The sequence below is a fragment of the Eptesicus fuscus genome, chromosome 14 (assembly GCF_027574615.1).
Source record: "Eptesicus fuscus isolate TK198812 chromosome 14, DD_ASM_mEF_20220401, whole genome shotgun sequence".
Classification (NCBI taxonomy): domain Eukaryota; kingdom Metazoa; phylum Chordata; class Mammalia; order Chiroptera; family Vespertilionidae; genus Eptesicus; species Eptesicus fuscus.
Window position 1 is genome coordinate 69,460 of NC_072486.1, and position 24,578 is coordinate 94,037.

Sequence of the window (24,578 nt, forward strand, 5' to 3'; positions counted from 1 at the left end):
GCTGCTGGGTGGGCCGCGCGGTGCGCACAGGCCCTGGAGCCGTCCCTTCCCCAGAAACAGCGGACGGTGCCCACGTCCCGTCCCTCCATCCGGAGGTCTCCCTGAGCCCAGCTTCCCGGGGTTGAATTTCTGGGTCGGATGACATCAGGGTTGTCAGTCTTTTCAGATCCCATGTCTCTGTACATACAAACATAAGTGCCAGTACACGTACACCTATGTGTAGATACCACACACATGTATACATACTACATGCACACACATGCATGCTGCTCCCCAGCAAAGTCACCAACATGGATGACAGGGCCAGTTTCCCAAAACTCTCTAAATTCCCCATGTTTGCTTATCATTGCCAGCTTCATAGGTTAAAAACCGGTCTTCCCCTGAATGGCAGCCTGCAAGTGCCAAGCTCTCTTTCCCCACAGAAACATGGAGGACACACCCAGAAACTGCCCGCACTCGCTTTGTAGGGCTTTGAACACTAGTGGAAGTTTTGCAGCAACCAAGCAAACCTCAGGCCAGGAAAAGCATCTTCAGCAGGACAGGGGGTCAGTGGCCTTTTTACGTGCTGTTGCCCATCCTTCCCCAGGGTCCAGTGGCCCTGGTCCAGAGGCCCTGCCTGCTCTGCCGTCTCTAGTTCAAGGGGATTTGGGGCTGAAAAAGGGGATGGGGAACAGGAATGGAAGCGCCGAAGGGCAAGTTCTAACGGAAGAGCCTGACCATTGATGTGGTGAGGGGTCAGCACAGGGCTTCCTGGGCAGCAGACCCTCCGCTCTGAAAGGGGGTGGTGGCGAGTTCTCATATGTCCAGGTTCTTTGGTTCCCTGTAGGAAAGCCGGGGTTAGGGGGGAGGGAGGGACTTTGGTTCTGGTTGTAGGTGGAAGAACTTTTTTTTCTTAACTGATTTCAGAGAGGAAGGGAGAGAAAGATCCATGATGAGAGAGAATCATTGATCGGCTGCCTCCTGCACGCCCCCAACTAGGGATCCAGCCCGCAACCCGCCATGTGCCCTGACCAGGAATCAAACCATAACCTCTTGGTTCATAGGTCGACATTCAACCACTGAGTCACAGCAGCAGGGATGGAGGGACATTTTAAAAAAACAGCAAAATGGCAGTAATTCCTTCTCATCAGTAATTATTTCTCAATGTAAATGGATTAAAAAATGATTCGAGCCCTAGCTGGTTTGGCTCAATGGATAGAGCGTCGGCCTGTGGACTGAAGAGTCCCGGGTTCAATTCCGGTCAAGGGCACATGCCCAGGTTGTAGGTTTGATCCCCAGTAGGGGGCATGCAGCAGACAGCTGATCAATGATTCTCACTCATCACTGATGTTTCTATCTCTCTCACCCTCTCTCTTCCTGTCTGAAATCAATAAAAAATATATTTAATAAATGATTTGAATATATACAGTGTACACTCTAAAGAAACTCACTTTAGATCTAATGATAGATAAAGGTAGGGAGTAAAAGAATGGAAGAAGAGATCCCATGCAAATATTAACCAAAATAAAGCTATACTAATATGACGAATAGAGCTACCCAGCAATTCCTCTTCTGGGGATCTACCCAAAAAAATTGCGAAAACATTTATAAAGACACATGCACCCCTACGTTCACTGCAGCATTAGTCACAATCGCCAGGGCATGGACAGCATCTAAGTGTCCTTCAACTGATGACTGGATGAAGACATGATGCCATGGACTATACCCCTTAGCCATAAAAAAGATGGAATAGCCGAGGCCGGTTTGGCTCGGTGGATAGAGCGTCGGTCTGCGGACTGAAAGGTCCCAGGTTCGATTCCGGTCGGGGGCATGTACCTTGGTTGCGGGCACATCCCCAGTGGGGGGTGTGCAGGAGGCAGCTGATCGATGTTTCTCTCTCATCGATGTTTCTGACTCTCTATCCCTCTCTCTTCCTCTCTGTAAGAAATCAATAAAATATATTTAAAAAAAAAGTGGATTTATTTAAAAAAAAAAAAGATGGAATACTGCCATTTGTGACAACATAGCTAGATCTTGAGTATCAAGCTAAGTGAAATAAGTCAGACAGACAGGATGAGGACCATATGATTTCACTCATATGTGCGATATCAAAAACAAACAGCCCTGACTGACTGGCTCAGTTGGAGCCTCATCTGTACAACAAAAGGTTGTGGGTTTGATTCCTGGTCAGGGCACATACCTGGGTTGCAGGTTTGATCCTTGGTCGGGGTATGTTGCTGATCAATGTTTCTCTCTCACACTGGCTCCCCCCCCCTCTCAAATAAAAAAAAAAAAACATATCCTTGTGTGAAGATTTAAAAAAAAAGATGTCGAATCAACAAGTTAACTCTATGCCATAAGGAACAAAAAAAATGAAGAGCAAACCAAATCCAAAGTAAATAAAAGGAAGGAAATATTAAAAGTTAGAGCAAAGAAAAATAGAGACTAGAAAAACAATAGAGAAAAATCAACTAAAATAAAAGTTTGTTCTTTTAAAATATCAACAAAATTAACAAATCTTGCTAAACTCACTAAGAAAAAAGGAGAGAGCCCTGACTGGGTAGCTCAGTTGGTTACAGCATCGTCCCTATAAGCCAAGGTTGCAGGTTCGATCTCCAGTCAGGGCACATGTACAAGAAGAAACCAATGAGTGTATAAATAAGTAGAAGAACAAAACAATTTCTCCCTCTCTGTCATCTCTATCTCTGCCTCTCTATCTCTCTCTCTCCCTATCTCTAAAATTAATAAAGAAAATTAAAAAGAAAAAGAAAAAAGGAGAGAGAACTCAAATTACTAAAATCAGAAATGAAAGTGGGGACATTACTACTGATTTACAGAAATAAAAAGAACTGTAACAGAGTAATATGAACAGTTATGCAACAACTTTGATAACTAACTGGAAAAAAAAAGTTTCCTGGAAACACAATCAACCCTAACTGGAATAATGAAGAAATGGAAAATCTGAATAGATTTATAATAAGTAAAGGCACTGACTTAGTAATAAAAAATTTTTTAAAAACCTGCCAAAATAGAAAACTGTGGGACAGATGGCTTCACTGGTAATTCTACCAAACACTTAAAGAAGAACCAATTCTAACATTATCTTCCAAAAAAAAACAGAAAAGGAGGGGCTTCTCAACCCATTTTATGAGGCCAGCATCACCCTGATAACCGAACCACACAAAGACCATCCGAACACGGGAAACTGTAGATCAATCTCTTACAAACACAGAAGCAAAAACCTTCCACGAGCATTCATCAGTGGAACTGAGCAACAGAGAGCGAGCTCCGGGATCCGGAAGGATGATAGAGCAGGAAGCACCAGGTCTCTGACTTCTTCTTTTTATTTTTATAATATATTTTATTGATTTACTACAGAGAGGAAGGAAGAGGGAGAGAGAGTTAGAAACATCGATGAGAGAGAAACATCATCAGCCGCTTCCTGCACACCCCCTACTGGGGATGTACCCGCAACCAAGGTGCATGCCCTTGACCAGAATCGAACCTGGGACCCTTCAGTCTGCAGGCCAACGCCCTATCCACTGAGCCAAACCGGTCAGGGCAGGGCTCTGACTTCTTGCCTGGACGGTTGTACTGGAGACCCTGCTGGTAGGACTGTGTTGGGATCCTAGAGTCGTCAGAGATTTGCAGCTTTGCATAGACTAGATCTACCTTCTTAGCAAATTTTTAAGTTTCTCCACACAAGTTACTTTTTTTAAATGAATTTTTTTTTTAAATTCACAATGGAGAAATTTGAAAAATGTCAAGAAGTGCTCAGACTTAACCAGTCGTACTTACCAATGCCACTACCCTCTGATGCACAGCCCTGCGAGGGGCACAGGTCACCTCTGAGACAATCTTCTGTAAATGAGCAGACTAACTCATCAATCAGAAAACCCACACTGAGGGACAGTCCACAAAATAACTCTCCAACACTCTTCAAAAGTGTCAAGGTCACCGAAACCAGTTTGGCTCAGTGGATAGAGCGTTGGCCTGCGGACTCAAGGGTCCCAGGTTCGATTCCGGTCGGGGGGCATGTGCCTTGGTTGCGGGCACATCCCCAGTGGGGGGTGTGCAGGAGGCAGCTGATCGATGCTTCTCTCTCGTTGATGTTTCTGACTCTCTATCCCTCTCCCTTCCTCTCTGTAAAAAAACAATAAAATATATATTTTTTTAAAATAAAATAAAAAAGTGTCAAGGTCATCAAAGACAAAGAAATACTAAAGGACTGCCTAAGATGGCAGGAAGCTAGAGGGACAGGATGAACAAATGCATCATGGGATCCTAAGTCAGCTCCTGAACCAGAAAAAGGACCTTAGTCAGACAATGAATGAAATTTGAATAAAGTCTGTAAATAGTTCATAGTATTATACAGATGTTAATTTTCTGGACAATTGTATTACAGTTATGTAATATGCTAATGTTAGGGGAAACTGGGTAAAGGGTATACAAGAATTCTGTGTGTTATTGTTGTTACATTTTAAAAAGCTTTACAGACATATAATTTTCCAATTAGCAACCACTGCCTATTCCCTCACTCCCTCAGCCCAGGTGACCACTAAACTACAGTCTTTATACAGTTGCCTAATCTGAACATTTCATATAAATGGAATCATACAATATTTGGCCTTTTGTGACTGGATTCTTTCATTTGGGGTAATGTTTTCAAGGTTCATCCATTGTTATATATTGAATTGTGTCTCCAAAAGAATATTTTGGCATCTTAACCCCCAGTATCTGTGAATGTGAATTTATTTGAAAATTGGGTCTTGCAAATAGATGAGGTCGGGGGGGGGGGTGCCCTAACCCAATATGACTGAGTCCTTATGAAAAGGGGGACATTTGGATACAGAGATAGACATGAAGACGATGTCAGGACACAAGTAGGCCACCATCCACAAGGCAAGGACTGCCTGGGGTCCCCAGTAGCTAAGAGAGGCCTGGGAAAGGTTCTACCTCGCAGCCCCAAGAAGGAACCAGCCTGTCAACTTGGTTTCAGACTTCTAGCCCCAAACTGTGAGACAATAAATTTCTGTTAAGCCACCCAGTTTGTGGTACTTTGTTACGACAGCCCCCAGAATCTAACATATCCATGTTGTAGCATATATTGGTACTTCATTCTTACTTATTGCCAAAAGTCTCCATTAGGTGAATATATCACATTTTGTTTATCAAGTCAACAATTGAGTTGCTTTGACCTTTTTGGTTACAATGCATAATGCAGCTTATAAACACACGTGTTAAGTTTCTGTATGGACATGTTTTAATTTCTCTTGGGTAAATACCTAAGAATGGAATTGCTAAGTCATGTAATTATGTTTAGCTTTCTAAGGAACTGCCACACTGTTTTCCAAAGTGGCCGCACCATTGACATTCCCACCAGTGAACGTGTGAGGGTTCCGATGCCTCCACGCCCTCACCAAAACTGTCATTGTCTGTCCTTTTGATTAGAGGCATGTTAGGATATGAAATGTATTTCACTGTGGCTTTGATTTGCATTTCCCTAATGATTAAGGATGTTGACCTTTTTTGTGTTATGTACCTAATGGCCATTTTCTATCTCTTCTTTAAAGAAATTCCTATTCAAATCATTTGCCCACTTTTTAATAGTTTGTCTTATTTTTATTACATTAGTAGAGGTCCAGTGCATGGATCCATGCACCAGTGGGGTCCCTCGGCCTGGTCTGCATCCTCCGGGACCCGTTGGGGGATGTCGGAGGTCTGGAGCACAGATTCACCCTGATCCCCGCAGGCCAGGCCAAGGGACCCCGTTGGTGCATGACTCTGTGCACTGGGTCTCTAGTTTGCATATAAGATCTTTGGTTAATCTCTTCCCTGCCCGCTTCCCTCTGAGATTCATCAGTCTGCTCCATGTTTCCATGCCTGTGCATTGAGCATCTGCCCCCTGGTGGTCAGTGTGCATCATAGCTACCAGTTAAACAGTCGCTTAGTCTTTTATATATATAGATAAGAGTTACTTTATGTATTCTGGATACTGAACCCTTATCAAATTGCAAATAATTGCTCCCATTCTGTGGGGTGTCTTTTTGCTTCCTTGATGGTGCTGTTTAAAGCACAAAACTTTTAAATTTTTATGAAATCCAATTTATCCATTTTTAATTTTTTTGCAACACTTCTGTACATCTAAAACTACTTTTAAATTTTAAAAAAATGCATAAAAGTTTATGTAAAAAGTTTAGAAAACTATGCATTAAACTACCAACAGGAAATAGAAATTAAATTTTAATTTGCTATTCAACACAAATTTGTTTCTTTTCCTTTTTCCGATTAAACAAGTGATGCAAATTCTCTGAGGAAATTTTGGAAATTAACATCATAAGTAAAGTCACCATCCAGAGATAACCATCATTGTAATTCAGATTTACAGTCTTAAAGGAATAAATAAACATTTACAAAAATTTAGGGTCGTTTGTTCTATGAGGGCACAGCCAGGTAAACAAAGTGGCCATGGATGACTCGTGGACCAACAGGAATTTGTGTTGCACAGAAACAAGAAGCCATTGGGGGCGGGGTGGTGCTTAACCTGGCTTTGCAAGATGAGGGATGGCTCTGCTTTGGGGGGGAAGGAAAGAGAGGGCTTTGCAGACAGAGGGCAGCCAGGAGTAAAGGAGTGCAATCCGGGCAGGGACGGAACCGCGGACAGTAAGCCAGGCGGGACAATACTGGATTCCGAAGGGCCCTGATGACAGAAGATGTACGTGATCCTTGTAGAGCGCAGGGCATCCTTGTAGAGTTTTAGACAAGGACGCGTCATGATAAGATTTACATTTTAGAGGCAGTTCATGAAGTTGTGTGCGAGATTAGAGGAATGAGAATGGACGCCAGGGACTTGGCTGGGGACCATGGAAATGTCTGTGATGCATTCTATATTCTGGGTGTGCACATGTCCTGCTTGGCCAGAGACAGGCTCGGATGACACCTTTGTCCTAATTATACTGCACCCCGTTTCCGTCTCAAAGGGTCTCCGTTTGGAGGGTAAATATCTATACACACACAACAAAACTTCCACAATCCTTACAATGTGAGACGCACTGATACTTTGTATTCTACTTTATTTCATTTTCTGCTGATTGCAACCCATTACACTTACTTTGTGGCACACGAACTGTTCCTCGCCCAGTTTCTAGGCTCGGTCCGGGTGCCTGCAGGTCTCGAGAAAGGGAAAGGGTGTGCGCGGGGTGAGGCCGCGTCAAAACCGCCGCGCAGACCGGGGAACGCACATCTCAGCCCCGCTGCACCCGCTGCCAAGCTCCGTGTGTCTCCAAGGGAAGGGCTGTAAATGCCTGACGCCCACACACGAAAGGGTGGGAATGCTTACAGCCTCTGTTCACAGCGGGGCTGAGAGCCGCTACGCGGCAGCCGGGGAGGGCGCCGGAAGCCGCACGGGTGCCGCGTGCCAGGGCTGCGCGCTCGCTGCTGACCTGGAGCGCCCCCTCCCGGCGACATCCGGGCCTCCGGACCCTGCGCGACTCGCTCCCCGCGCGCCTCCGGACGCCGACCCACAGTGCCCCGCGGCGCGCACGCGCAGGCGGCCGTTCCCCTAGCGGCGCTGCGCGGCGGCGGAGCCGGCAGCGGGCAGCCTCTGGCCGCCCTGGACCGGCAGCAGCCTGGTCCCCAGCAGCGGGGAGAGGATGGCTCTGAAGCGGATCAAGAAGGTAAGGAGCCCTTTGGTCCTCGGGCTCCTTGCGAGTCCCAAGCCTCCACTCGCCCGCGGGCCGTTGGCCCGAGTGGACGGGGTCGGAGGGCCACCGAGCGCGGCGACACCTGCCCGGAGGGAGACGAACCGCCGCCTGAACGGCGCGCGCAGGCCCGGCCGGTAGCGCCGTTGGTGCGAGCGTCCCCGGACGCCTCGATTGCGGTTGGACCCGCTCAGGGCACGTACAGTACCAGCCAGTAGCGCACAGATCAGCGGACAGCAAAGCCATGTTTCCTTCCCTCTCCTCTTTCTCCGTCAATAAATTTTAAAAGTTTAAGGGCGGGGCACGGCGCGTGGGGCTGAACCCAACAAGGCCGGCCGCACCTGCTGCCGCCCGCGCCTGTTAGGGAAGCGCGGGAACGTGCGGGCTTGTTTTTCTGAAATCACATTGTTCTTCCTTTATTTTTATTATTTTTTAAAATATGTTTCATTGCTTTTTTACAGAGAGGAAGGGAGAAGGATAGAGAGTTAGAAACATCGATGTGCCCGCAACCAAGGCACATGCCCTTGACCGGAATCGAACCCGGGACCCCTGAGTCCGCAGGCCGACGCTCTATCCACTGAGCCAAACCGATGCGGGCCGGACTTGTTTTTCTGAAATCACATTGTTCTTCCTTTAAATGCCAGTTAGCAGTTGACGCTCCTCTATGCTGTTGAACTCCCTCCATCAAGACTCGGGGTCTTGCCCTGGCTGGTGTTGCTCAGTGGCGAGAGCCTCGGCCTGTGGACTAAAGGGTCCCAGGTTCGATACCAAGGGAACATGCTCGGGTTGTGGGCGCGATTCCCAGTAGGGGGCGTGCAGGAGGCAGCCAGTCAACGATTCACTCATCATTGATGTTTCAATCTCTCCCTCTCCCTTCCTCTCTGAAATCAATATATTATTTAAAAAAAAGAAAAAAGACTCGCGATCTTTCAAGAAGCATTAGGTCCCAGTAACCGTTCCCCATGCCACAAGAGAGGGGCCGCGTTCTGGGGGGGACGGGGAGCTGGGCCTGCGCTCGGCCCTTCCCGTGGTCTCTACAAGGTTGTCCTGACAGCCCTTCTCTCTCCGTGGCTGTGGGGATGGCGGTGGGGGCGCTTACCGAGGGCAGCTCACGTAGGCACTGTAGCTTCTGAGAGCCGGGAGGTGTTTACAACCAACCAACCCTCTGGGATGAAATGTGGCCGGATGTGTAGTGCTTGCTGGTCACTGTGGTGTAAACACTCCTGCGTGGCCAGTATTGGAGGGCAGGAGGAGTAGACACAGGTGGCGGGAGAGCCAGAGTGTGGAGTGGGGGGGACTAGGATGGTCAGCACGCCCCAGACATCGGGAGTCAGGAGGGTCTTGGTGCCTGGGCTCATTTTCAGGCTTGTTCAGGTAGGAGTGTCGCCAGCCAGGTGCGAGCTTTGTGCATGTTCTCCAGACCCGGGGAGTCCCTCTGCCACCTGCTGGACCCAGGTCTGTGCCTTCTTCCTGGGCGTTAGAGCCTCCCTGGAAACGCCGAGGTTCGCCCAGATCTGGAACCTGGGAGGATGGAGAAGGTTAGGACACATGCACGGACATGCAAGCTCAGTTTGAGAGTCACTGTCCAGAAGCTGGGCTTGGACGCTCATGCTGGGCCAGGAAAGCAGGGGGTTGTGAATCTAGCTGTCGTGTGATTCCCGTTTCTCTGCAGGTACACGGGCGGCTGTGTCAGTCAGACTGACTCGTGGCCTTAGTCTCTCACCCAGAGCCTTGAGCCTTGCCACACCCCATGGTGGGTCAGGTGGGAGGGGAGCCGGATGGAAGTGCAGGAACCCTGTCCGTCACTGACCACCTCCTCTGGGCTGAAGGCTTCTGGGCGTTACCTCGGGAGCTGAGAGCTAAAACCCTGCCTTCACCTGCGTGTGAGCAAGGCTAGGCTTGAGGGTGAGGGACACACAGAGAACTCCTTGCCCTGCCCTCTCAGCTCGGTGATCTTGGTAGGCAGCTTCACCTCTTCACATTTCAGTTTCCCAACTTACAAAATGGAAAATGCTGACACACACTTGACAAGTGTCTTTACAACCACAAGCAGACCTTCCAGTCTCCTGTTTTCATCGCCAGGCCAATCGTTCCTGAGGCCTGGGAGCCCTCCCCCGGGAGGATGCACTGCTGGCCAAGGGGTGTGGGTGCAGAGCAGCCTCCCGCACACAGCTGAGCCGCTCCCTGTGTTCTAGGAATTGAGTGACCTGCAGAGGGATCCTCCTGCCCAGTGGTCCGCAAGACCTGTGGGAGATGATTGTGAGTATTCTTTTCCAGGCTCCAGGTCACACGAGCCTTGCCATTAAGACCCGGAAATTTATTAGCCCAGCTGTTTCTTAAGAACACTTGCTGCTTTCCCTCATTTGCTCGTGAGTTGCTTTTTCATTAGACACATTGAGTTCATAGCCTGGCTGATCAGGATGGTGCCTGACATCACCACCCCTCCAACGCCCTGTCCTTCACTGAGCTCCCTCCACTATTGGTCCCAGGCACTTGCCTACTCTAGGTATATCCCCTAACGGGACCACACCTTAGCCCTTTTGTGTAAGGCTTACGTGACCGTGCGTGCTCTCAAGGCTCGTCCATCTTCAGCACAAGTCAAAACTCCTTTCCTCTCCGTGGCTAACCACCTCTGCTTACTCCTGTCGCCGGGCACTCGGGCCTTCACCTCCACGGGGCACCTGAAAGCACATTGGCTTCTGGAAAGTGCCTCTGACCAACGAAAGCGTGGCTGTTGGTGTGAAGTGGTCATGACAGCGGTGGTGCTGCTGCACGTGGGGCACCTGGCCTCTGCAAAGTGGGGGTCGGGGGTGGGCAGGGCCCATGCTTTCCCCCACTCTGCTCCTCCCCGGGGAGCAGCAGCCAGCCCTCGGCTCCTGTACAGCTGACCGGCCAAGGCCCGGCTGCCCCGCTCGTGGGCCCCCAAGTACATGTTCTGCTCCCACCTCACCTCCACTTTCATCTTGACTATGAGATGGTGTCAAAGAGGGGGTGTCCTGCACAGACACCAAAGAACTGAAAATAGGGACTCAAACAGAACTCGATGAAGGTATCACAGTCACCGAAGGCCCGAGTGCCCGGCGACAGGTGAAGGAGTAAGCGGAGGTGGTGTGTCCACACAGCAGCGTGTGGTTAGCCACGGGGAGGAAAGGAGTTTTGACTTGTGCTGAAGATGGACGAGCCTTGAGAGCACGCACGGTCACATAAGCCTTACACAAAAGGGCTAAGGTGTGGTCCCGTTAGGGGATATACCTAGAGTAGGCAAGTGCCTGGGACCAAAAGTGGAGGGAGCTCATAGAAGTGGAGGGAGGCAGAAACGTGCAGTATGTCTGTTTGGAGTCATGAAAGATGTGTCAGAATGGGCAATGGTGGTGGCTGGGCAACGTTGATACACTTAATACCGCTGAACTTCTCACTTAAAATGGCTACGATGACATTTTACCTATTTTTTACTTTTTTTTTTTTAATATATTTTATTGATTTTTTACAGAGAAGAAGGGAAAGGGATAGAGAGCTAGAAACATCGATGAGAGAGAAACATCGACCAGCTACCTCCTGCACAACCCCCACCGGGGATGTGCCCGCAACCAATGTATATGCCCTTTACCGGAATCGAACCTGGGACCTTTCAGTCCGCAGACCGACGCTCTATCCACTGAGCCAAACCGGTTTCGGCTATTTTTTACTTTTTATTGTGTGAAAATGCACATAACAAAGTTTACCATCTTAACCCCCTTAAAGCACATAGTTCAGTGGTGTCAAATACATCCACACTGCTAGGCAGCCACCGTCACTCTCCCTCCTGGTAACTGTCTTGTCACCATTGTGTTGCACGTGTTACTGCAATAAAAAACAAGGTATCTTCACAGCGCTGTCAGGAGAGAGGTGGGTCACATGCAGTGCTGTGGGCTGCAGCGCTGAAAGGGGAGGTGTGAAGGCACGTGTGACCGTCTGGTGGACAGGGTGGCGCTGGTGCCGCTGTTCCCTGGTCCTGGTGGCACCTGGCCCGTGCTCTCTCCAAGCATCCCAGGTCTCCGCAGCATAGTCTCCCATGTTACCTGTCACAACAATGCCAAACTGGGGTGGCTGGTAAAATGGAACTGGTCCCAACTCAGCCCAGCTTCCTGGCAGCACGCTCAGTGTTTGCTCTGCACCTGCACGCTCACCTTCACGGCAGCCCCGTGCTGGAGGCAGCATCATTGCTGGAGGGTGTCCTGGCCCCCCTCCCTGCTCAGCACCTCCCAACTGAGGCATGTACAGCCTTGGACACACCTAACCTTTTGGGCTATTCCATGCCTCCCTGTGGGCAAACAGCCCCTTTCCAGCAGTCCCTGCAGTTTCCTTTCTCTTCCTCTCTTTTGGGGCCTTCTCTTCTGACCGGGCCCAAGCCCTGTGTAGCCCCCTCAGCCCTCAGAGGTCCCAGAAGAAACCACTTTCACTCTCTACTTCTCCCCATGGGCTCCCAGTCCCTCGTGTTACTTAACAAAAACATTTAATAAGGAATTCCATTCTACAGTATTATCCACCTGCCAACCACAGCTAGTAATTAGCACGAGTTGGCATAAAACCAGTCAAAAGCAAAAGAAGTGACACTGGTCGGCTCAGGCAGCCTTGTTACAGGTAAAGGTGTGCTCTTTGTACCAGTTCCTTGAAGTGTTGAAAAGGTCCTGGGCAGCCTTGACTCCTTCGGCACCTCTAGGGTCTGGAAAGCCTCCCTTTAGTCCCCGCACCTGCCCCTCCTCATGCCTTGATGATTTCCTGTCCTGCTTTCAGGGGACGGGGGGGAGGGTATTTGAACAGGGGGCAGGAACCCAGCACAGGTCTGAAACTTTGGGTTAATTCCACACCACCCTGGAGCCATAAGACAGAATTCCCTAGAGAGGGACACATTCCTCCAGTGGTCTCAGCAGCCCACTTGGTGGTCGGGATGTTCCACAAAGATGAGTCATTGCTCTAGGAGCTTGAAGGTGAGTCATTGCCACCACCACACCACCACCACAGCCCCCACCCCCCCCCCCCCCCCCCCCCCCCGTCCCCGGAGGCCAGCTTTGCCGAGTGCCCTGGAGCTTCTCGGGCTGAGATGCAGAGAGGGCACCAGGTATGATGTCACCGAGTCCCCAGAGCATGGGCAATGCCAAGGGCGATGTGGGAGAGACACCATGGAGGGTGGCCCCATAGAGGTCCCAGGGCCAAGGGCATGTCTCCTGAGAAACCCTTGGCAGAGGGCTTCAGAATGACCCAGGGAAGGAGAGACTGGAAGCGATTTATATAAAGGAAGATGGAAAATGGTTGAAGCCTTAATTCTGTGCAAAGAGAAGAGGGAACTGTTGGTGTAAAAAATTTAGTTCTGTCAGAGATCTGCCTTTGTCCGCAGCCTCGGGAGGTGATCTCTGTGATTTCCTGCCTGTTGGACAGTCTCTGCCTACCTGAGGCTTTGACCCACACCGACAGTGTGACTTAGCGTGGGGCTGGCCACGTCCGAGAGACCGGCCACGTGGGGATGTGGGTCCTGCCCAGAGGGACTGGACTCTCAGATCAGCCATGTGGGCAGTCCATTGATCAGTCTTGGTCAGCCTCCCTGGTGATAACCACTAACTGTGAGCACACATCTCCTGGGAGTCTGGGGGCCCCTGGGGTGGAGTAGACACTTTGGGGGAGGTCTCTGACATCCTCTTCTTTTTCTTGCAGGGTTCTGCTGGCAGGCCACCATCACCGGCCCGGTAGGTAGTTGCCGCTGAGCGCCACCCCTACGCTTCCTCCCTTGCCGCTTGCTTCTGTGCGCACTAACTGCCTGTCTCGTCCTTCCAGAATGACAGTCCTTACCAAGGAGGCATTTTCTTCCTGAACATCCACTTTCCCACAGATTATCCGTTCAAACCCCCAAAGGTGAGGACGGGTCAGAGTGTGATGAAGGGGCCCTTCTGGTCAGTGGTGCAGCAAGCTGCACAGTCACAGCCCAAATTTGAAACCCTGGAGCCATGGGGGCGTGGTTGTAGCTGCGTCTGGCCCTTCTCTGCAGTCCCTCTCAGTCTCAGCCAGGAGTCCTCAGCCCTTCCCCAGGGACATTGGATGCAGACCTGGGATGTTTGGGCTATGAAAACGGGGCGGGCGGGGAAGGGGGGTTGCTACTGGTTCTGGGGGGGGAGCCCAGGAATGCTGCTCATACCCTATGGGCTCAGGACCTGAGTGTCAGTGGGCCTGGCAGTCACCTCCCTGCACACACACCATCCCAGCCATGGGGCCTCGGAGGGAGGACAGCACCACCAACCAGAGGGAGAAGGCGGGAGGGTCCTGCTCCACACCCTGGCCCAGCAGGGCTGCCCATTACTCACCAGGTGCCAAAGGCCTAGGGCAGAGCCCAACCCAGAGGAGTCCTGCCTCTTACGGGAACAGTCCTGTCTGGTGGCCAGCGCCAAGGAGCACAGAGCGGCTGGGAGGGTAGCAGCGGGCTCGTCCTGAGCAGGTCAGGGCCCACAGGGTGGGGAGGAGCCCAAGGAGTTGTGCGCTGAGGTGGAGGCTAATGGGGTGGAGGCAATAGCAGTGGGCACATGAAGCTGGGGAGAAGAGGTGCATTTTGGGTGCTCACGGTGGAGCCAAGAGGACAGGCATAGGTCAGGGGCGGTCATAGCAATGTGTGTGGGTCCACATTTTAGATTGTTTATGTTTCTGACTGCACAACTGGTAGATTGATTATTTTAAAATTAGAACCTTGGTGCCATAGCCAGTTTGGCTCAGTGGATAGAGCATCAGTTCGAAGACTGAAGGGTGCCAGGCTTGATTCTCTTCAAGGGCACAAACCTCGGTTGCAGGCTCCATACCCAGCCCTGGTCAGGGCGTGTGCAGGAGGCAACCAGTTGATCTTTCTCACATCAATGTCTCTCTCTCTCCCTCTCTCTCTCTCTTCCTCTCTCTTTCTCTCCTTCCTCCCTCTCTAAAAATCAATAAAATCATATCATCTGGTGAGGATTAAAAGAACTGGTGCCTCAGCCCATTACCTAGGAAAATTCCGGTGTGGCTGCCGTCCTTCTTGTCGCTCCTCAGAGCCCACTCAGTGCTCTGGGGGAAGTGGGTCAGTCCCAAAATCAGAATGAATGAGTCAGGACTTCCCTCGGCTATCCCACCTGAGTCCTGTCAGGGTTCAGGGTGGGGGCCCAGCTCACCCAGGACCGTGTAGCCAGCAGCGGCCTCTTCTGCCTCCCTCGGTCCATGTTCTAGACAGACGCTGTCTAGAGCATCCCTGTGGCCTGTCTCACTTGAGGTCTTGTCTCTGCAGGTTGCTTTCACGACCAAAATTTACCACCCCAACATCCACAGCAACGGCAGCATCTGTCTCGACGTCCTGCAGTCCCACTGGTCTCCATCACTGACAGTGTCGGAAGGTAACCTCGCATGCCCTGTCCCGCGCTTGTGGCTCTTACAGCAGCCCTTCTGTCTCCGCATCCCTGGGTGGAGACTGAGGCTCAGAGACAGCAGGCAGCTTCCCACAGCTCCTAGGGGAGGAATTGGGAGACGCTGTTCCCACCCCGAACCCCACAGGGTTCTGTTGCCTACATTATAGAGGGGGCTTCAGAAACGCAGACATTCCTTCGGAACCTCAATGTAAACGATATGAGTGTCCTGTCGGTGGAGTGGGTGGGATGGTAAAAAAAAATCAGCCAGAGAGAAACAGGGTCCCAGAGCCCAAGAAATAAGCAGAGGGGAGTGTGAGGCAAAGCAGGCAGCAGAGCCTGACAGACAACTGAGGGGAGGGGAGGGGAGGCACGGGCAGCTGGGGGGCCAGGTTTTCAAAGCTGAACGGTGAATACAGAGGGAAAGTTGCCACCCCCCCATTCCAGAATGTTCTGAGTTCCCATATCCTAATTAGTAAACAGGCCCCTGGGAATACACACCAAAGGTCTGTGGCAACTGCGGCCTCCCTACAGCAGCTGTGTCTGGGACAGCTCGGTTCAGCTGATAGATGAGCAGAGCAAATCCTTTCATGACTTTTGGGGTGTCGAGCAGAATAATTCAGACGGAAGAGAGCTTGAGTTGGGGGGCTCACCAGATCCAGGCAACCAGGCAGCCTCAAGGCTGACCCAGCTCCTCTTCTCTTCCCAGTGCTCTTATCCATCTGCTCCCTGCTCTGCGAGCCCAACCCTGACGACCCTCTGGTGCCAGAGATAGCTCACACCTACAAGGCCAACCGAGAGAAGTACGCGTCCTCTTCGGGCTCCTTCGGGCCTCAGCGGTACCCACCCTGATCTGGTGCCTCCTGGCGGACCAGGTTCCCTCAGAGGTCTTCCTGCCCTGCCCAGGCCGTGCGGGGGTGCAGGGGGTGTCCCTTGGCTCAGACTCCTGACTCTCTCATGAACATCCCCTTTGGCTCTGAGAAAAGGGAGGAGATAAAAGCAGTTCACCCTCCTTGGTAGCTCATCAGCTGCTGCCACAACACCCTTAACTCTTGTTGCCCAGCCTGCCCTGAGGTCAGCCGAGTTGTGGTCAGCCAAGAATGGGCTCAGAAGAATCTGACAAAATGCTGGATTACATTCTAAACTTGATAGCATAGGACAGAGTGGCTTCTCAGATATGCCAGGGTAAGGCAGAGGCGTCCTGATTGAGGCTCAGCAGTCAGCAGTGTGTCACCCTCATGGCCAGCCCTATTTCATTTTTTTGTTTATTTATTTTTTTAGATTCCACATATAACTGAGATTATATGGTATTTGTCTTTCTCTGACTTATTCACTTAGTGTAATACCCTCCAGGTCTATCCATGTTGTCACAAATGGCAAGATTTCATTATTTTTTACGGATGAGTAATATTTCCTATATACGTACCACGCCTTCTTTATCCAGTCACCTATCGATGGATACTTAGGTTGCTTCCATATCTTGCTATTATAACTAAATAGAGGCCCAGTGCACGAATTTGTACATGGGTGGGGTCCGGCTGGCCTGGCCCAGATCGGAGCAGATCAGGGCTGGGCCTGTTGGGAGGAGGAGATGGTGGGAGGTTAGCCGGCCAGCCTGCCCCGATTGGGGCCCAATCAGGGCTGAGAGGGAGGGATCGCTGGCCATTGGCAGGTGGGCCCCGCCCCTGATTGGGGAGGGGCTGCAGGCAATTGGCCGCCAGCCCCACCCACTATCGGGCCGGTTCGTTGGCCTCAGTGGGCATCATAGTGATTGGTCATTCTGGTCGTTACATTGTTCAGGTCGCTGGATTTTTATATATATAGGTGCTGCCATGAGCATAGGGATGCGTATCTCCCTTTTTTTTTTTTAATTTAATACATTTTTATTGTTCAGATTATTACAATTGTTCTTCTTTTTTCCCCCATAGCTCCCCTCCACCCGGTTCCCACCCCACCCTCTGCCCTTACCCGCCCCCCAGAACTGTCCTCATCCATAGGTGTACGATTTTTGTCCAGTCTCTTCCTGCACCCCCCACACCCTTTCCCCCCAAGTATTGTCAGTCCACTCCCTTTCTATGCCCCTGATTCTATTATATTCACCAGTTTATTCTGTTTATCAGATTTTTTTATTCACTTGATTTTTAGATTTACTTGTTGATATGTATTTGTTGTTCATAATTTTTATCTTTACCTTTTTCTTCTTCTTCCTCTTAAAGAATACCTTTCAGCATTTCATATAATACTGGTTTGGTGGTGATGAACTCCTTTAGCTTTTTCTTATCTGTGAAGCTCTTTATCTGCCCTTCAATTCTGAATGATAGCTTTGCTGGGTAGAGTAATCTTGGTTGTAGGTTCTTGCTGTTCATCACTTTGAATATTTCTTGCCACTCCCGTCTGGCCTGCATAGTTTCTGTTGAGAAATCAGCTGACAGTCGTATGGGTACTCCCTTTTAGGTAACTAACTGTTTTTCTCTTGCTGCTTTTAAGATTCTCTCTTTGTCTTTTGCCCTTGCCATTTTAATTATGATGTGTCTTGGTGTGGTCCTCTTTGGATTCCTTTTGTTTGGGGTTCTCTGCGCTTCCTGGACTTGTAAGTCTATTTCTTTCACCAGGTAGGGGAAGTTTTCGGTCATTATTTTTTCAAATAGGTTTTCAGTATCTTGCTTTCTCTCTTCTTCTGGCACCCCCATAATTCTGATGTTGGTACGTTTTAAGTTGTCCCAGAGGCTCCTTACACTATCTTCATATTTTTGGATTCTTTTTTTCTTTTTGCTTTTCCGGTTGAGTGTTTTTTGCTTCTTTGTATTTCAAATCTTTGACTTGATTCTTGCGATCCTATAGTCTGCTGTTAGGTCTCTGTATAATATTTTTTTATTTCAGTCAGTGTATGCTTAATTTCTAGTTGGTGCTTTTCATATCCTCGAGGGTCTCGCTAAATTTAACGGTCTTTTCTAGAAAATTCTTGAAAAACCTTATAACTGTGGTTTTGAACTCTATATCCAGTCATTTGCTTTCCTCCATTTCTTTCATTTGTGATCTGTTTCTTTGTCTCTGCATTTTGGCTGCTTCCCTGAGTTGATATAATGGCTTTGTGTGCTAGGTGTCCTATAGAGCCCAGTGGCTAAGCCTCCCCAGTTACCTGAGGTGGACGCTCTTGGTGCACCCCTTTGTGGGCTGTGTGCACAGTCTTGTTGTAGTTAAGCGTTGATAGTTGTTGGTATCACTGGGAGGATTTGACCTCCAGGCCAATTGGCTGTGAGGATCAGCTGTGTCTACGCTGGGAGAACTTCTGTGCTGGAGACACCCTTATGAGACAAGACTTGCAAGAGCCTCTGTGCTCAGCTTGGATGGGACGGAGTCTCAGGGCAGAGCAGACAGCATTGGTTTCCCGTCAACCCTGCCCTAATAGGCCCCTGTGTCTCAGTGTCCCGTGGTAATCGCTGCAAGCACCTCTGAGAGAGAGCCGCCCTCGAGTTCCGCCCGCTGCCTCCCCAGAGTCTTGCCCGGAACTGGAGTTCAGTGCAGTCGGGAGCTTTTGTCTCCCTCCCGCTTGAGAAAGCCAGCCGCGTACTCAGTTGCCCGCCCTCTCCGCGCGCGCCTTGGTACCTCTGCCTTCCGCAGTTGCCCTGAGTCTCAGTGCTTTTCTCTTTCCTGACAGTCCAGTTTCACCCCGTATGGGTCTGGTCCCCAGAGTCTCACCCGGAACTGGAGTTCAGCGCAGTCGGGAGCTTTTGACTCCCTCCCGCTTGAGAAAGGCAGCCACGCACTCAGCCGCCAGTCCTCTCCGTACGGGCGCGTCTCAGTACCTCTGCCTCCTGCAGCTCCTCTGAGTCTCAGTGTGCTTTGCTCTTTCCTTCTAGTTGTAGAATTTCCACTCAGCCAGCCTTCCTGTGGTTCTGGATGATGTCCATTTTGTCTTTTAGTTGTAGTTTTGAAATTGTAGTACGGGGCAGCAGTTTAGGTGTTTACCTATGCCGCCATCTTGGTTTCACCGCATATCTCCTTTTGAGTTGGTATTTTCAATACTAATACCCAGAAGTGGAATTGCTGGATTGTATGGCAGCTCTATGTTTATAGTTTTGAGGAACCTCATTCTCTTCCATAGTGGTTGCACCAATCTGCAGTCCCACCAACGATGCATGAGGGTTCCCTTTTTTCCACATCCTTGCCAACCCTTGGTTTTAGTTGATTTTCATTGGTAGCCATTCTGACAGGTGTGAGACAAAATTTTATTGTGGTTTTAGTTTGTATTTCCCTGGTGATTAGTGATGTTGAGGACCATTTCATGTCTATTGGCCATCTGTATGTCCTCTTTGGAGAAAAATCTATTCAGGGCCTCTGCCCATTTTTTAATTTTTTAATATATTTTATTGATTTTTTACAGAGAGGAAGGGAGAGAGATAGAGAGTTAGAAACATCGATGAGAGAGATACATCGATCAGCTGCCTCCTGCACAGCCCCCACTGGGGATGTGCCCGCAACCAAGGTACATGCCCTTGACCGGAATCGAACCCGGGACCTTTCAGTCCGCAGGCCGACGCTCAATCCACTGAGCCAAACCGGTTTTGGCCCTCTGCCCATTTTTTAATTAGATGGTTTGGTGTTTTGGTGTTAAGCCGTACGAGTTCCTTATTTGAATGTAGCATTAGCAAATATCTTCTCCCATTCAGTAAGTTGCTTTTTTGTTTTGTTTTGTTTTTTAATATATTTTATTGATTTTTTTACAGAGAGGAAGAGAGAGGGACAGAGAGCTAGAAACATCAATGAGAGAGAAACATCGATCAGCTGCCTCCTGCACACCCCCTACCGGGGATGTGCCTGCAACCAATGTACATGCCCTTGACCGGAATCGAACCTGGGACCCTCCAGTCCGCAGACCGACGCTCTATCCACTGAGCCAAACCGGTTTCGGCTGCTTTTTTGTTTTGTTGATGGTTTCCTTCACTGATATTCTCCCATTTGTTTTCTTCTTGGAGTTTTATAGTTTTGGTCTAACATTTAAGTCTTTAATCTATTTTGAGTTTATTTTTGTATATTGTGTAAGAAAGTGGCCTAGTTTCGGTTTTTTTGCATGTATCTGTCCATTTTTGCCAAAACCACTTCTTGAAGAGACAATCTTCACCCCATTGTATATCCTTGCCTCCTCCACTCTGTTTAAACACTGATGACCAGGCCCAGAGTTGTAGAACTGCACCCATTAGGCCAGCACAATCACGTGCACTGTGGTCTGGGAGGTGTCTTTGAGGGGAAGCAGGTAGAGGAAAGGACTGGGCCCTCGCCTCCCCATGGAAGACCTCTGGCATTGACAGTCTGCTGACACAGGGCCAGCCTGGTGCGGCCCTGGCATCAGGAGCCTGGCCTGTGAGCAATGCATGGTGCGGTGGTAGGAGGGCAGGATAACTGCTGGCTCTTTTAAAGAACGTCTCCAGTGAGTCTTTTAGTTTATCAGTTCTCTTGTCTGAAGAGATTAGAATGGAATGTGATTTTTCCAACTTATATTAATCTTGAAAGCTTTATAGATATCATTATTTCCCTCATTGAGTTTTCCAGAATGACAAAGACATTTTTAATTGACTAGATTACGAACTGTATTTATTTATTTTAACACTTATGAGATACTTTAGATATACCAAAAGTGTTTTTTTTCATTGCCCTCTAACTACAAATCTGTCTTACAACCCCATGGCACTAGATCTCATTACGATAATGAGAATAAACGTACATGCCACGTGCTTACATAGCCCTCCATGGGTGCATGGAAGGCACAACTCACTCTCTGGTTGCCAGGCTCCAAGGCGTGCATCCTGGAGTCTGACCGGCAGCCCCTTTCCTGATCCTCCTCGTCCGTGCTGTGGGACAGGAGAGAGGAAGAGAGATGGCTGGTGCATTACCACATCTTCCACAGCAGGCAGTTACGGAGAGCATCGGGACTCCCCACGTGAGGAGGCACTATGACATGTCCTCGTTCCAGGCAGCTTTGTTCCACTCACTCCCTAGTCCTCGGTGTTTGCCAGCAGCAGCGTCCCTGCATTAGTTCTGTTCTCGCCTCGACATTGAATGAAGTGACCATTTGAATAAGCACATCACCCCTCTGCTTTCTTCTTCCAGGTACAACAAACTGGCAAGAGAGTGGACACAGAAATATGCTATGTGAGTGCCTTGGAGGTGGCACAGGGGACACTGCTCAAGAGAAGCTGAGCCCCTGGCTGAGCCTCCCATAGGGCGTCATCTCTTCCACGAGCAAGTGAGGGTCCCACCCTCTCCAGCCGCAGCTTGTTGGTGCCGCTCAGTCCGCGTGGCTCTGACACCGTCCCACCCTGATGCCAAAGCACTCGTCACCGTTAGATCTGCAGCCTCCTCGCTACCCTGGAACCAGTCCCTCCACCCGACTCACTGCTGGACTCGTGGGGGACAGTGTGCTGTCACCTCCCTACCCTGCCTCACTCATGGTGGCATCACGGGCCGTGGCACCACACAGCCTGGCCCTCACCTTCTGGGACTCAGTGCCAATCTGGGCGTCCAGGGCAGAGCGGGCAGGCTTTCCTCACATCCTGTCTGCCATAAACCACATCCCAAGGAGTCTCAGCTCATCCCAGGAGGCTCCAGGGAATTGGGAAGTGTCCCTCACACCAAGAAGCAGCAAACAATGTCGGGGTAGAAAGCACAGAACACCCATGAGATGACTGTCTTCAGAAGCAAGACCTGGAGAGATTGGGGTTTTGCCTTTCCATGGGAAGAGTTTTTACCACCTACCTCCCTCCATAGAGCCTACACTAAGTCCAGTGTGTGCCACCCACAGACCAGAGCACAGGGGCAGGGAGAGACTTTTAAATGTAAATAAAATGTAATTCACGCATAACCCGAAATGGTAACTAACAGTTGAGTCTACTTTTTTTTCCAGGAAAAACATAAACTATGGAAACTTGTCGCAGGTTCTTTGGAACCTTGAATTAGAGCAGCCTGTCGAGTGGCCGGACTCCTCGTGGAGTTCTGGGGTGACACACTCCAAGGGCTGCCTTAGCGCTCAGAGCTTAGAGATGAGATTAGCTAGAAGGAGGCGGAGTGTTCTAATTAGACCTCCTGAGAGGAAATTTGAAGGGTTTCAAGCCTCTAAAGTCAAATCTGACCTAGTGGTTTCTAAGTGGTCCCCTCCAGGACAGCCATGGAAGAAACTTAGGCTGAGTAGAAGCAGGGGATGAAGCATGAAATTCCGCCCCCAAATGGCCAGGCGGGGCCTGTGCAGGCTGGTGGGACGGAGGAAAGGTGACGGCAGGTCAGCCTGCTCCAGGAGCTCCCCAGTTGTCACACAGCTTCACTGCCGAGGCTCCCTGGGCAGCAGTCTGAGCTCATCTGCATTTCCTTTAGAGGGGTCCCCATTCAGAACCCTGATACCACAGGCTACTTTGGGGGTACCATGGGCCCTTTTCCCTGCCTGTCACCATGGTGAGGATTGCCTTTTTAATGTTTTGTCTCTGCCACCCCTTTGGTCTTTGCTTAAACAAAATGTTAAATCTTCATAGACAGGAAAATGACATCAGCATGACCCCTGGGAAGGCTATCAGACAGTGGTCACAGTGCACCTTAGCCAAGTGTCCTAAAGCACAGGAAGGTGGGGCAGGTGCATGTTTCAGAGACAAGTCGGGATCAGAGGGGAAATCCCAGCCCCACCTGGTGTTGAGACTGGGGGGGTCCATGCTAATCTTGAGGCTTCCTTGCCTCCCTTTGTGTACCACAGACAAACCTCAGGCCAGGAGTTCTGCAGGCCTGTAATAGTGTAATAGGACTCCCAGAAGCTGGTGAATTTCCTGAGTTCTGTCAAAATTCTTCTCGCCTGCCGTCTCCATTGGAGACATGGTGGAGAAAGTGAAATCAGCCCTTTGGGATCCCAAGTGCAAATTGCTGTTCACCCTCGGCCAGCCTGAGTTGTGCTGTACCTGCCAGACCCGGCGTGATCCCGGCAAGTCCCCTAGAGTGTCTCCTCCTGGGAATCTCACCCGCTTGTCATGCCTGAAGAATGGGTTTCTCAGGTCAAAAATCTTACCCTGTGCTGTGGAGCTCCCGTGTAACCCACATGTGCAGACATCCCGTTTCCGAGGTGTGACCCAGGTGGGCAACTGGACAGCAGATCCAGAAAGCCAACTGGGGGAGGGGGGTAATGTGGCTTTTTTTCTCTGGACCAGAGACATCAGGGAGATACATGACCTTAAGCAATCGATCCACCATGAACAAGTGACTATTAACTATGGCCAGAAGCACCTGGGTTTGGGGGATAGCGCTGAGATCATGATCCTCTGTCAGGCTCCAGGAACTCAACGAATACGGCAAAGGGTCACAATCTCCTGACCAGGGATAAAGTGCTAGATGCAAACATCCCCGGCCTCATAGCTCAGAGCTGAAACTGTCCCACCACCTCACTGCAGATGCTTAAGGGGGCAGGTTTCTGTCTGTGAAATTCAGGAGATGGTTTCCTTAAGTGCCAAACAAGTGCTTGAAGGACAGGCCTGCAGAACTCCTGGCCTGTGGTACCCAAAGGGAGGCAAGGAAGCCTCAAGATCAGCGTGGACCCCCTGGTCTCTCCTGCCCCCAGACCCTCCTTCCTATGCCTCTTATAACTAGCACATGCTTCCTCCCCAGCAGTGCTGGGCAAGGCTGGACCTGGATTAGATCTAGTCATGAATGCAGGTCCTCTGGAAGTGGAGGGGAGGCAGCCAGCGCCCATGACGGCAGGAGTGCTGGCCTTGCCATCCCTACCACCCAGGTTTCTCCCTGTTGACAGGTTTATTAATAATAAAATCATAAAACTATAAAGAATCTGCAAAACCTATCAGACTATATAGCAGCTTCTTAATTTTCCTTAAAATGTCCCCTTCCTTTCGCCCCTTCTCCCAGACCTCCACTCCCCACCTTCTTCAGGGCAGGGCTGCCACCCTTGTGTGGCCATTTCTGCATCCGAGTCAGGTGCCCAGCAATGCAGGCCTTCATCCTGAAGCAGGAAGGACTGATGGATTTGCTGACATTTTAGGGTTAAAATGGCAGCAAAGTTGTGAAACTTCAAATTCCCCACTGCCTGTATGTCCCGTTCCTCCTTGCAGTTTCTGCTGTCTCCTGGGAGCCCGCACTTGACAGCAGGAAGCTGGGCTGAGGCTTCAGGCAAGACCTGAGAAGCCAGAGACCCTCAAGGCAAGAGGGTAGGTGGCGGGAGAGCCCTCCTCCTGAACGTAGGAGGGCCTTCATCCTCCTGTGAGCCATCTTGTCCTGGATGGTGGCTGACTTAGCCCTAAAAGAGGAGGCCCTGCAGCCACTGCCCCCCAGAAGGCCCCTGTCCCAGACCCCGGCCAGGACTGCAGCCCGCCTACCTCCTGCCTCTGTTCAAACCCCAACAGGGACTCAATGAGGTTTTCTTAATCTCTCAAGCTGTGAAGCATTTGTTTACTGGACTCCACTTACCATGCAGCATAAACAAGGTTTTAGGGCAATGGTTCCATTTCTCTAGCTCTGTAGTAATGAGGCC

At 50.2% G+C, this 24,578-nt stretch overlaps 1 protein-coding gene across 1 annotated transcript; it reads left to right on the plus strand.

The window, feature by feature from the left end:
* Positions 1–7,527: 7,527 nt before the first annotated feature.
* Positions 7,528–21,939, plus strand: UBE2D4 (ubiquitin conjugating enzyme E2 D4 (putative)). The gene is made up of 7 exons (XM_008160612.3): positions 7,528–7,655; positions 9,875–9,938; positions 13,368–13,399; positions 13,488–13,565; positions 14,953–15,058; positions 15,777–15,870; positions 21,176–21,939. The coding sequence occupies exons 1-7, from the start codon at positions 7,632–7,634 to the stop codon at positions 21,219–21,221; spliced, it is 444 nt and encodes a 147-aa protein (XP_008158834.1). The 5' UTR covers positions 7,528–7,631; the 3' UTR covers positions 21,222–21,939.
* Positions 21,940–24,578: the final 2,639 nt, after the last annotated feature.

What these genes read in the sequence shown, in the direction of transcription:
- UBE2D4 (XM_008160612.3), top strand. Translation starts at nt 7,632, where the DNA reads ATGGCTCTGAAGCGGATCAAGAAG. An exon ending in ATCCGTTCAAACCCCCAAAG is followed by an intron (nt 13,566 to 14,952) that starts GTGAGGACGGGT and finishes TTGTCTCTGCAG; the next exon opens with GTTGCTTTCACGACCAAAAT. An exon ending in ATCACTGACAGTGTCGGAAG is followed by an intron (nt 15,059 to 15,776) that starts GTAACCTCGCAT and finishes TTCTCTTCCCAG; the next exon opens with TGCTCTTATCCATCTGCTCC.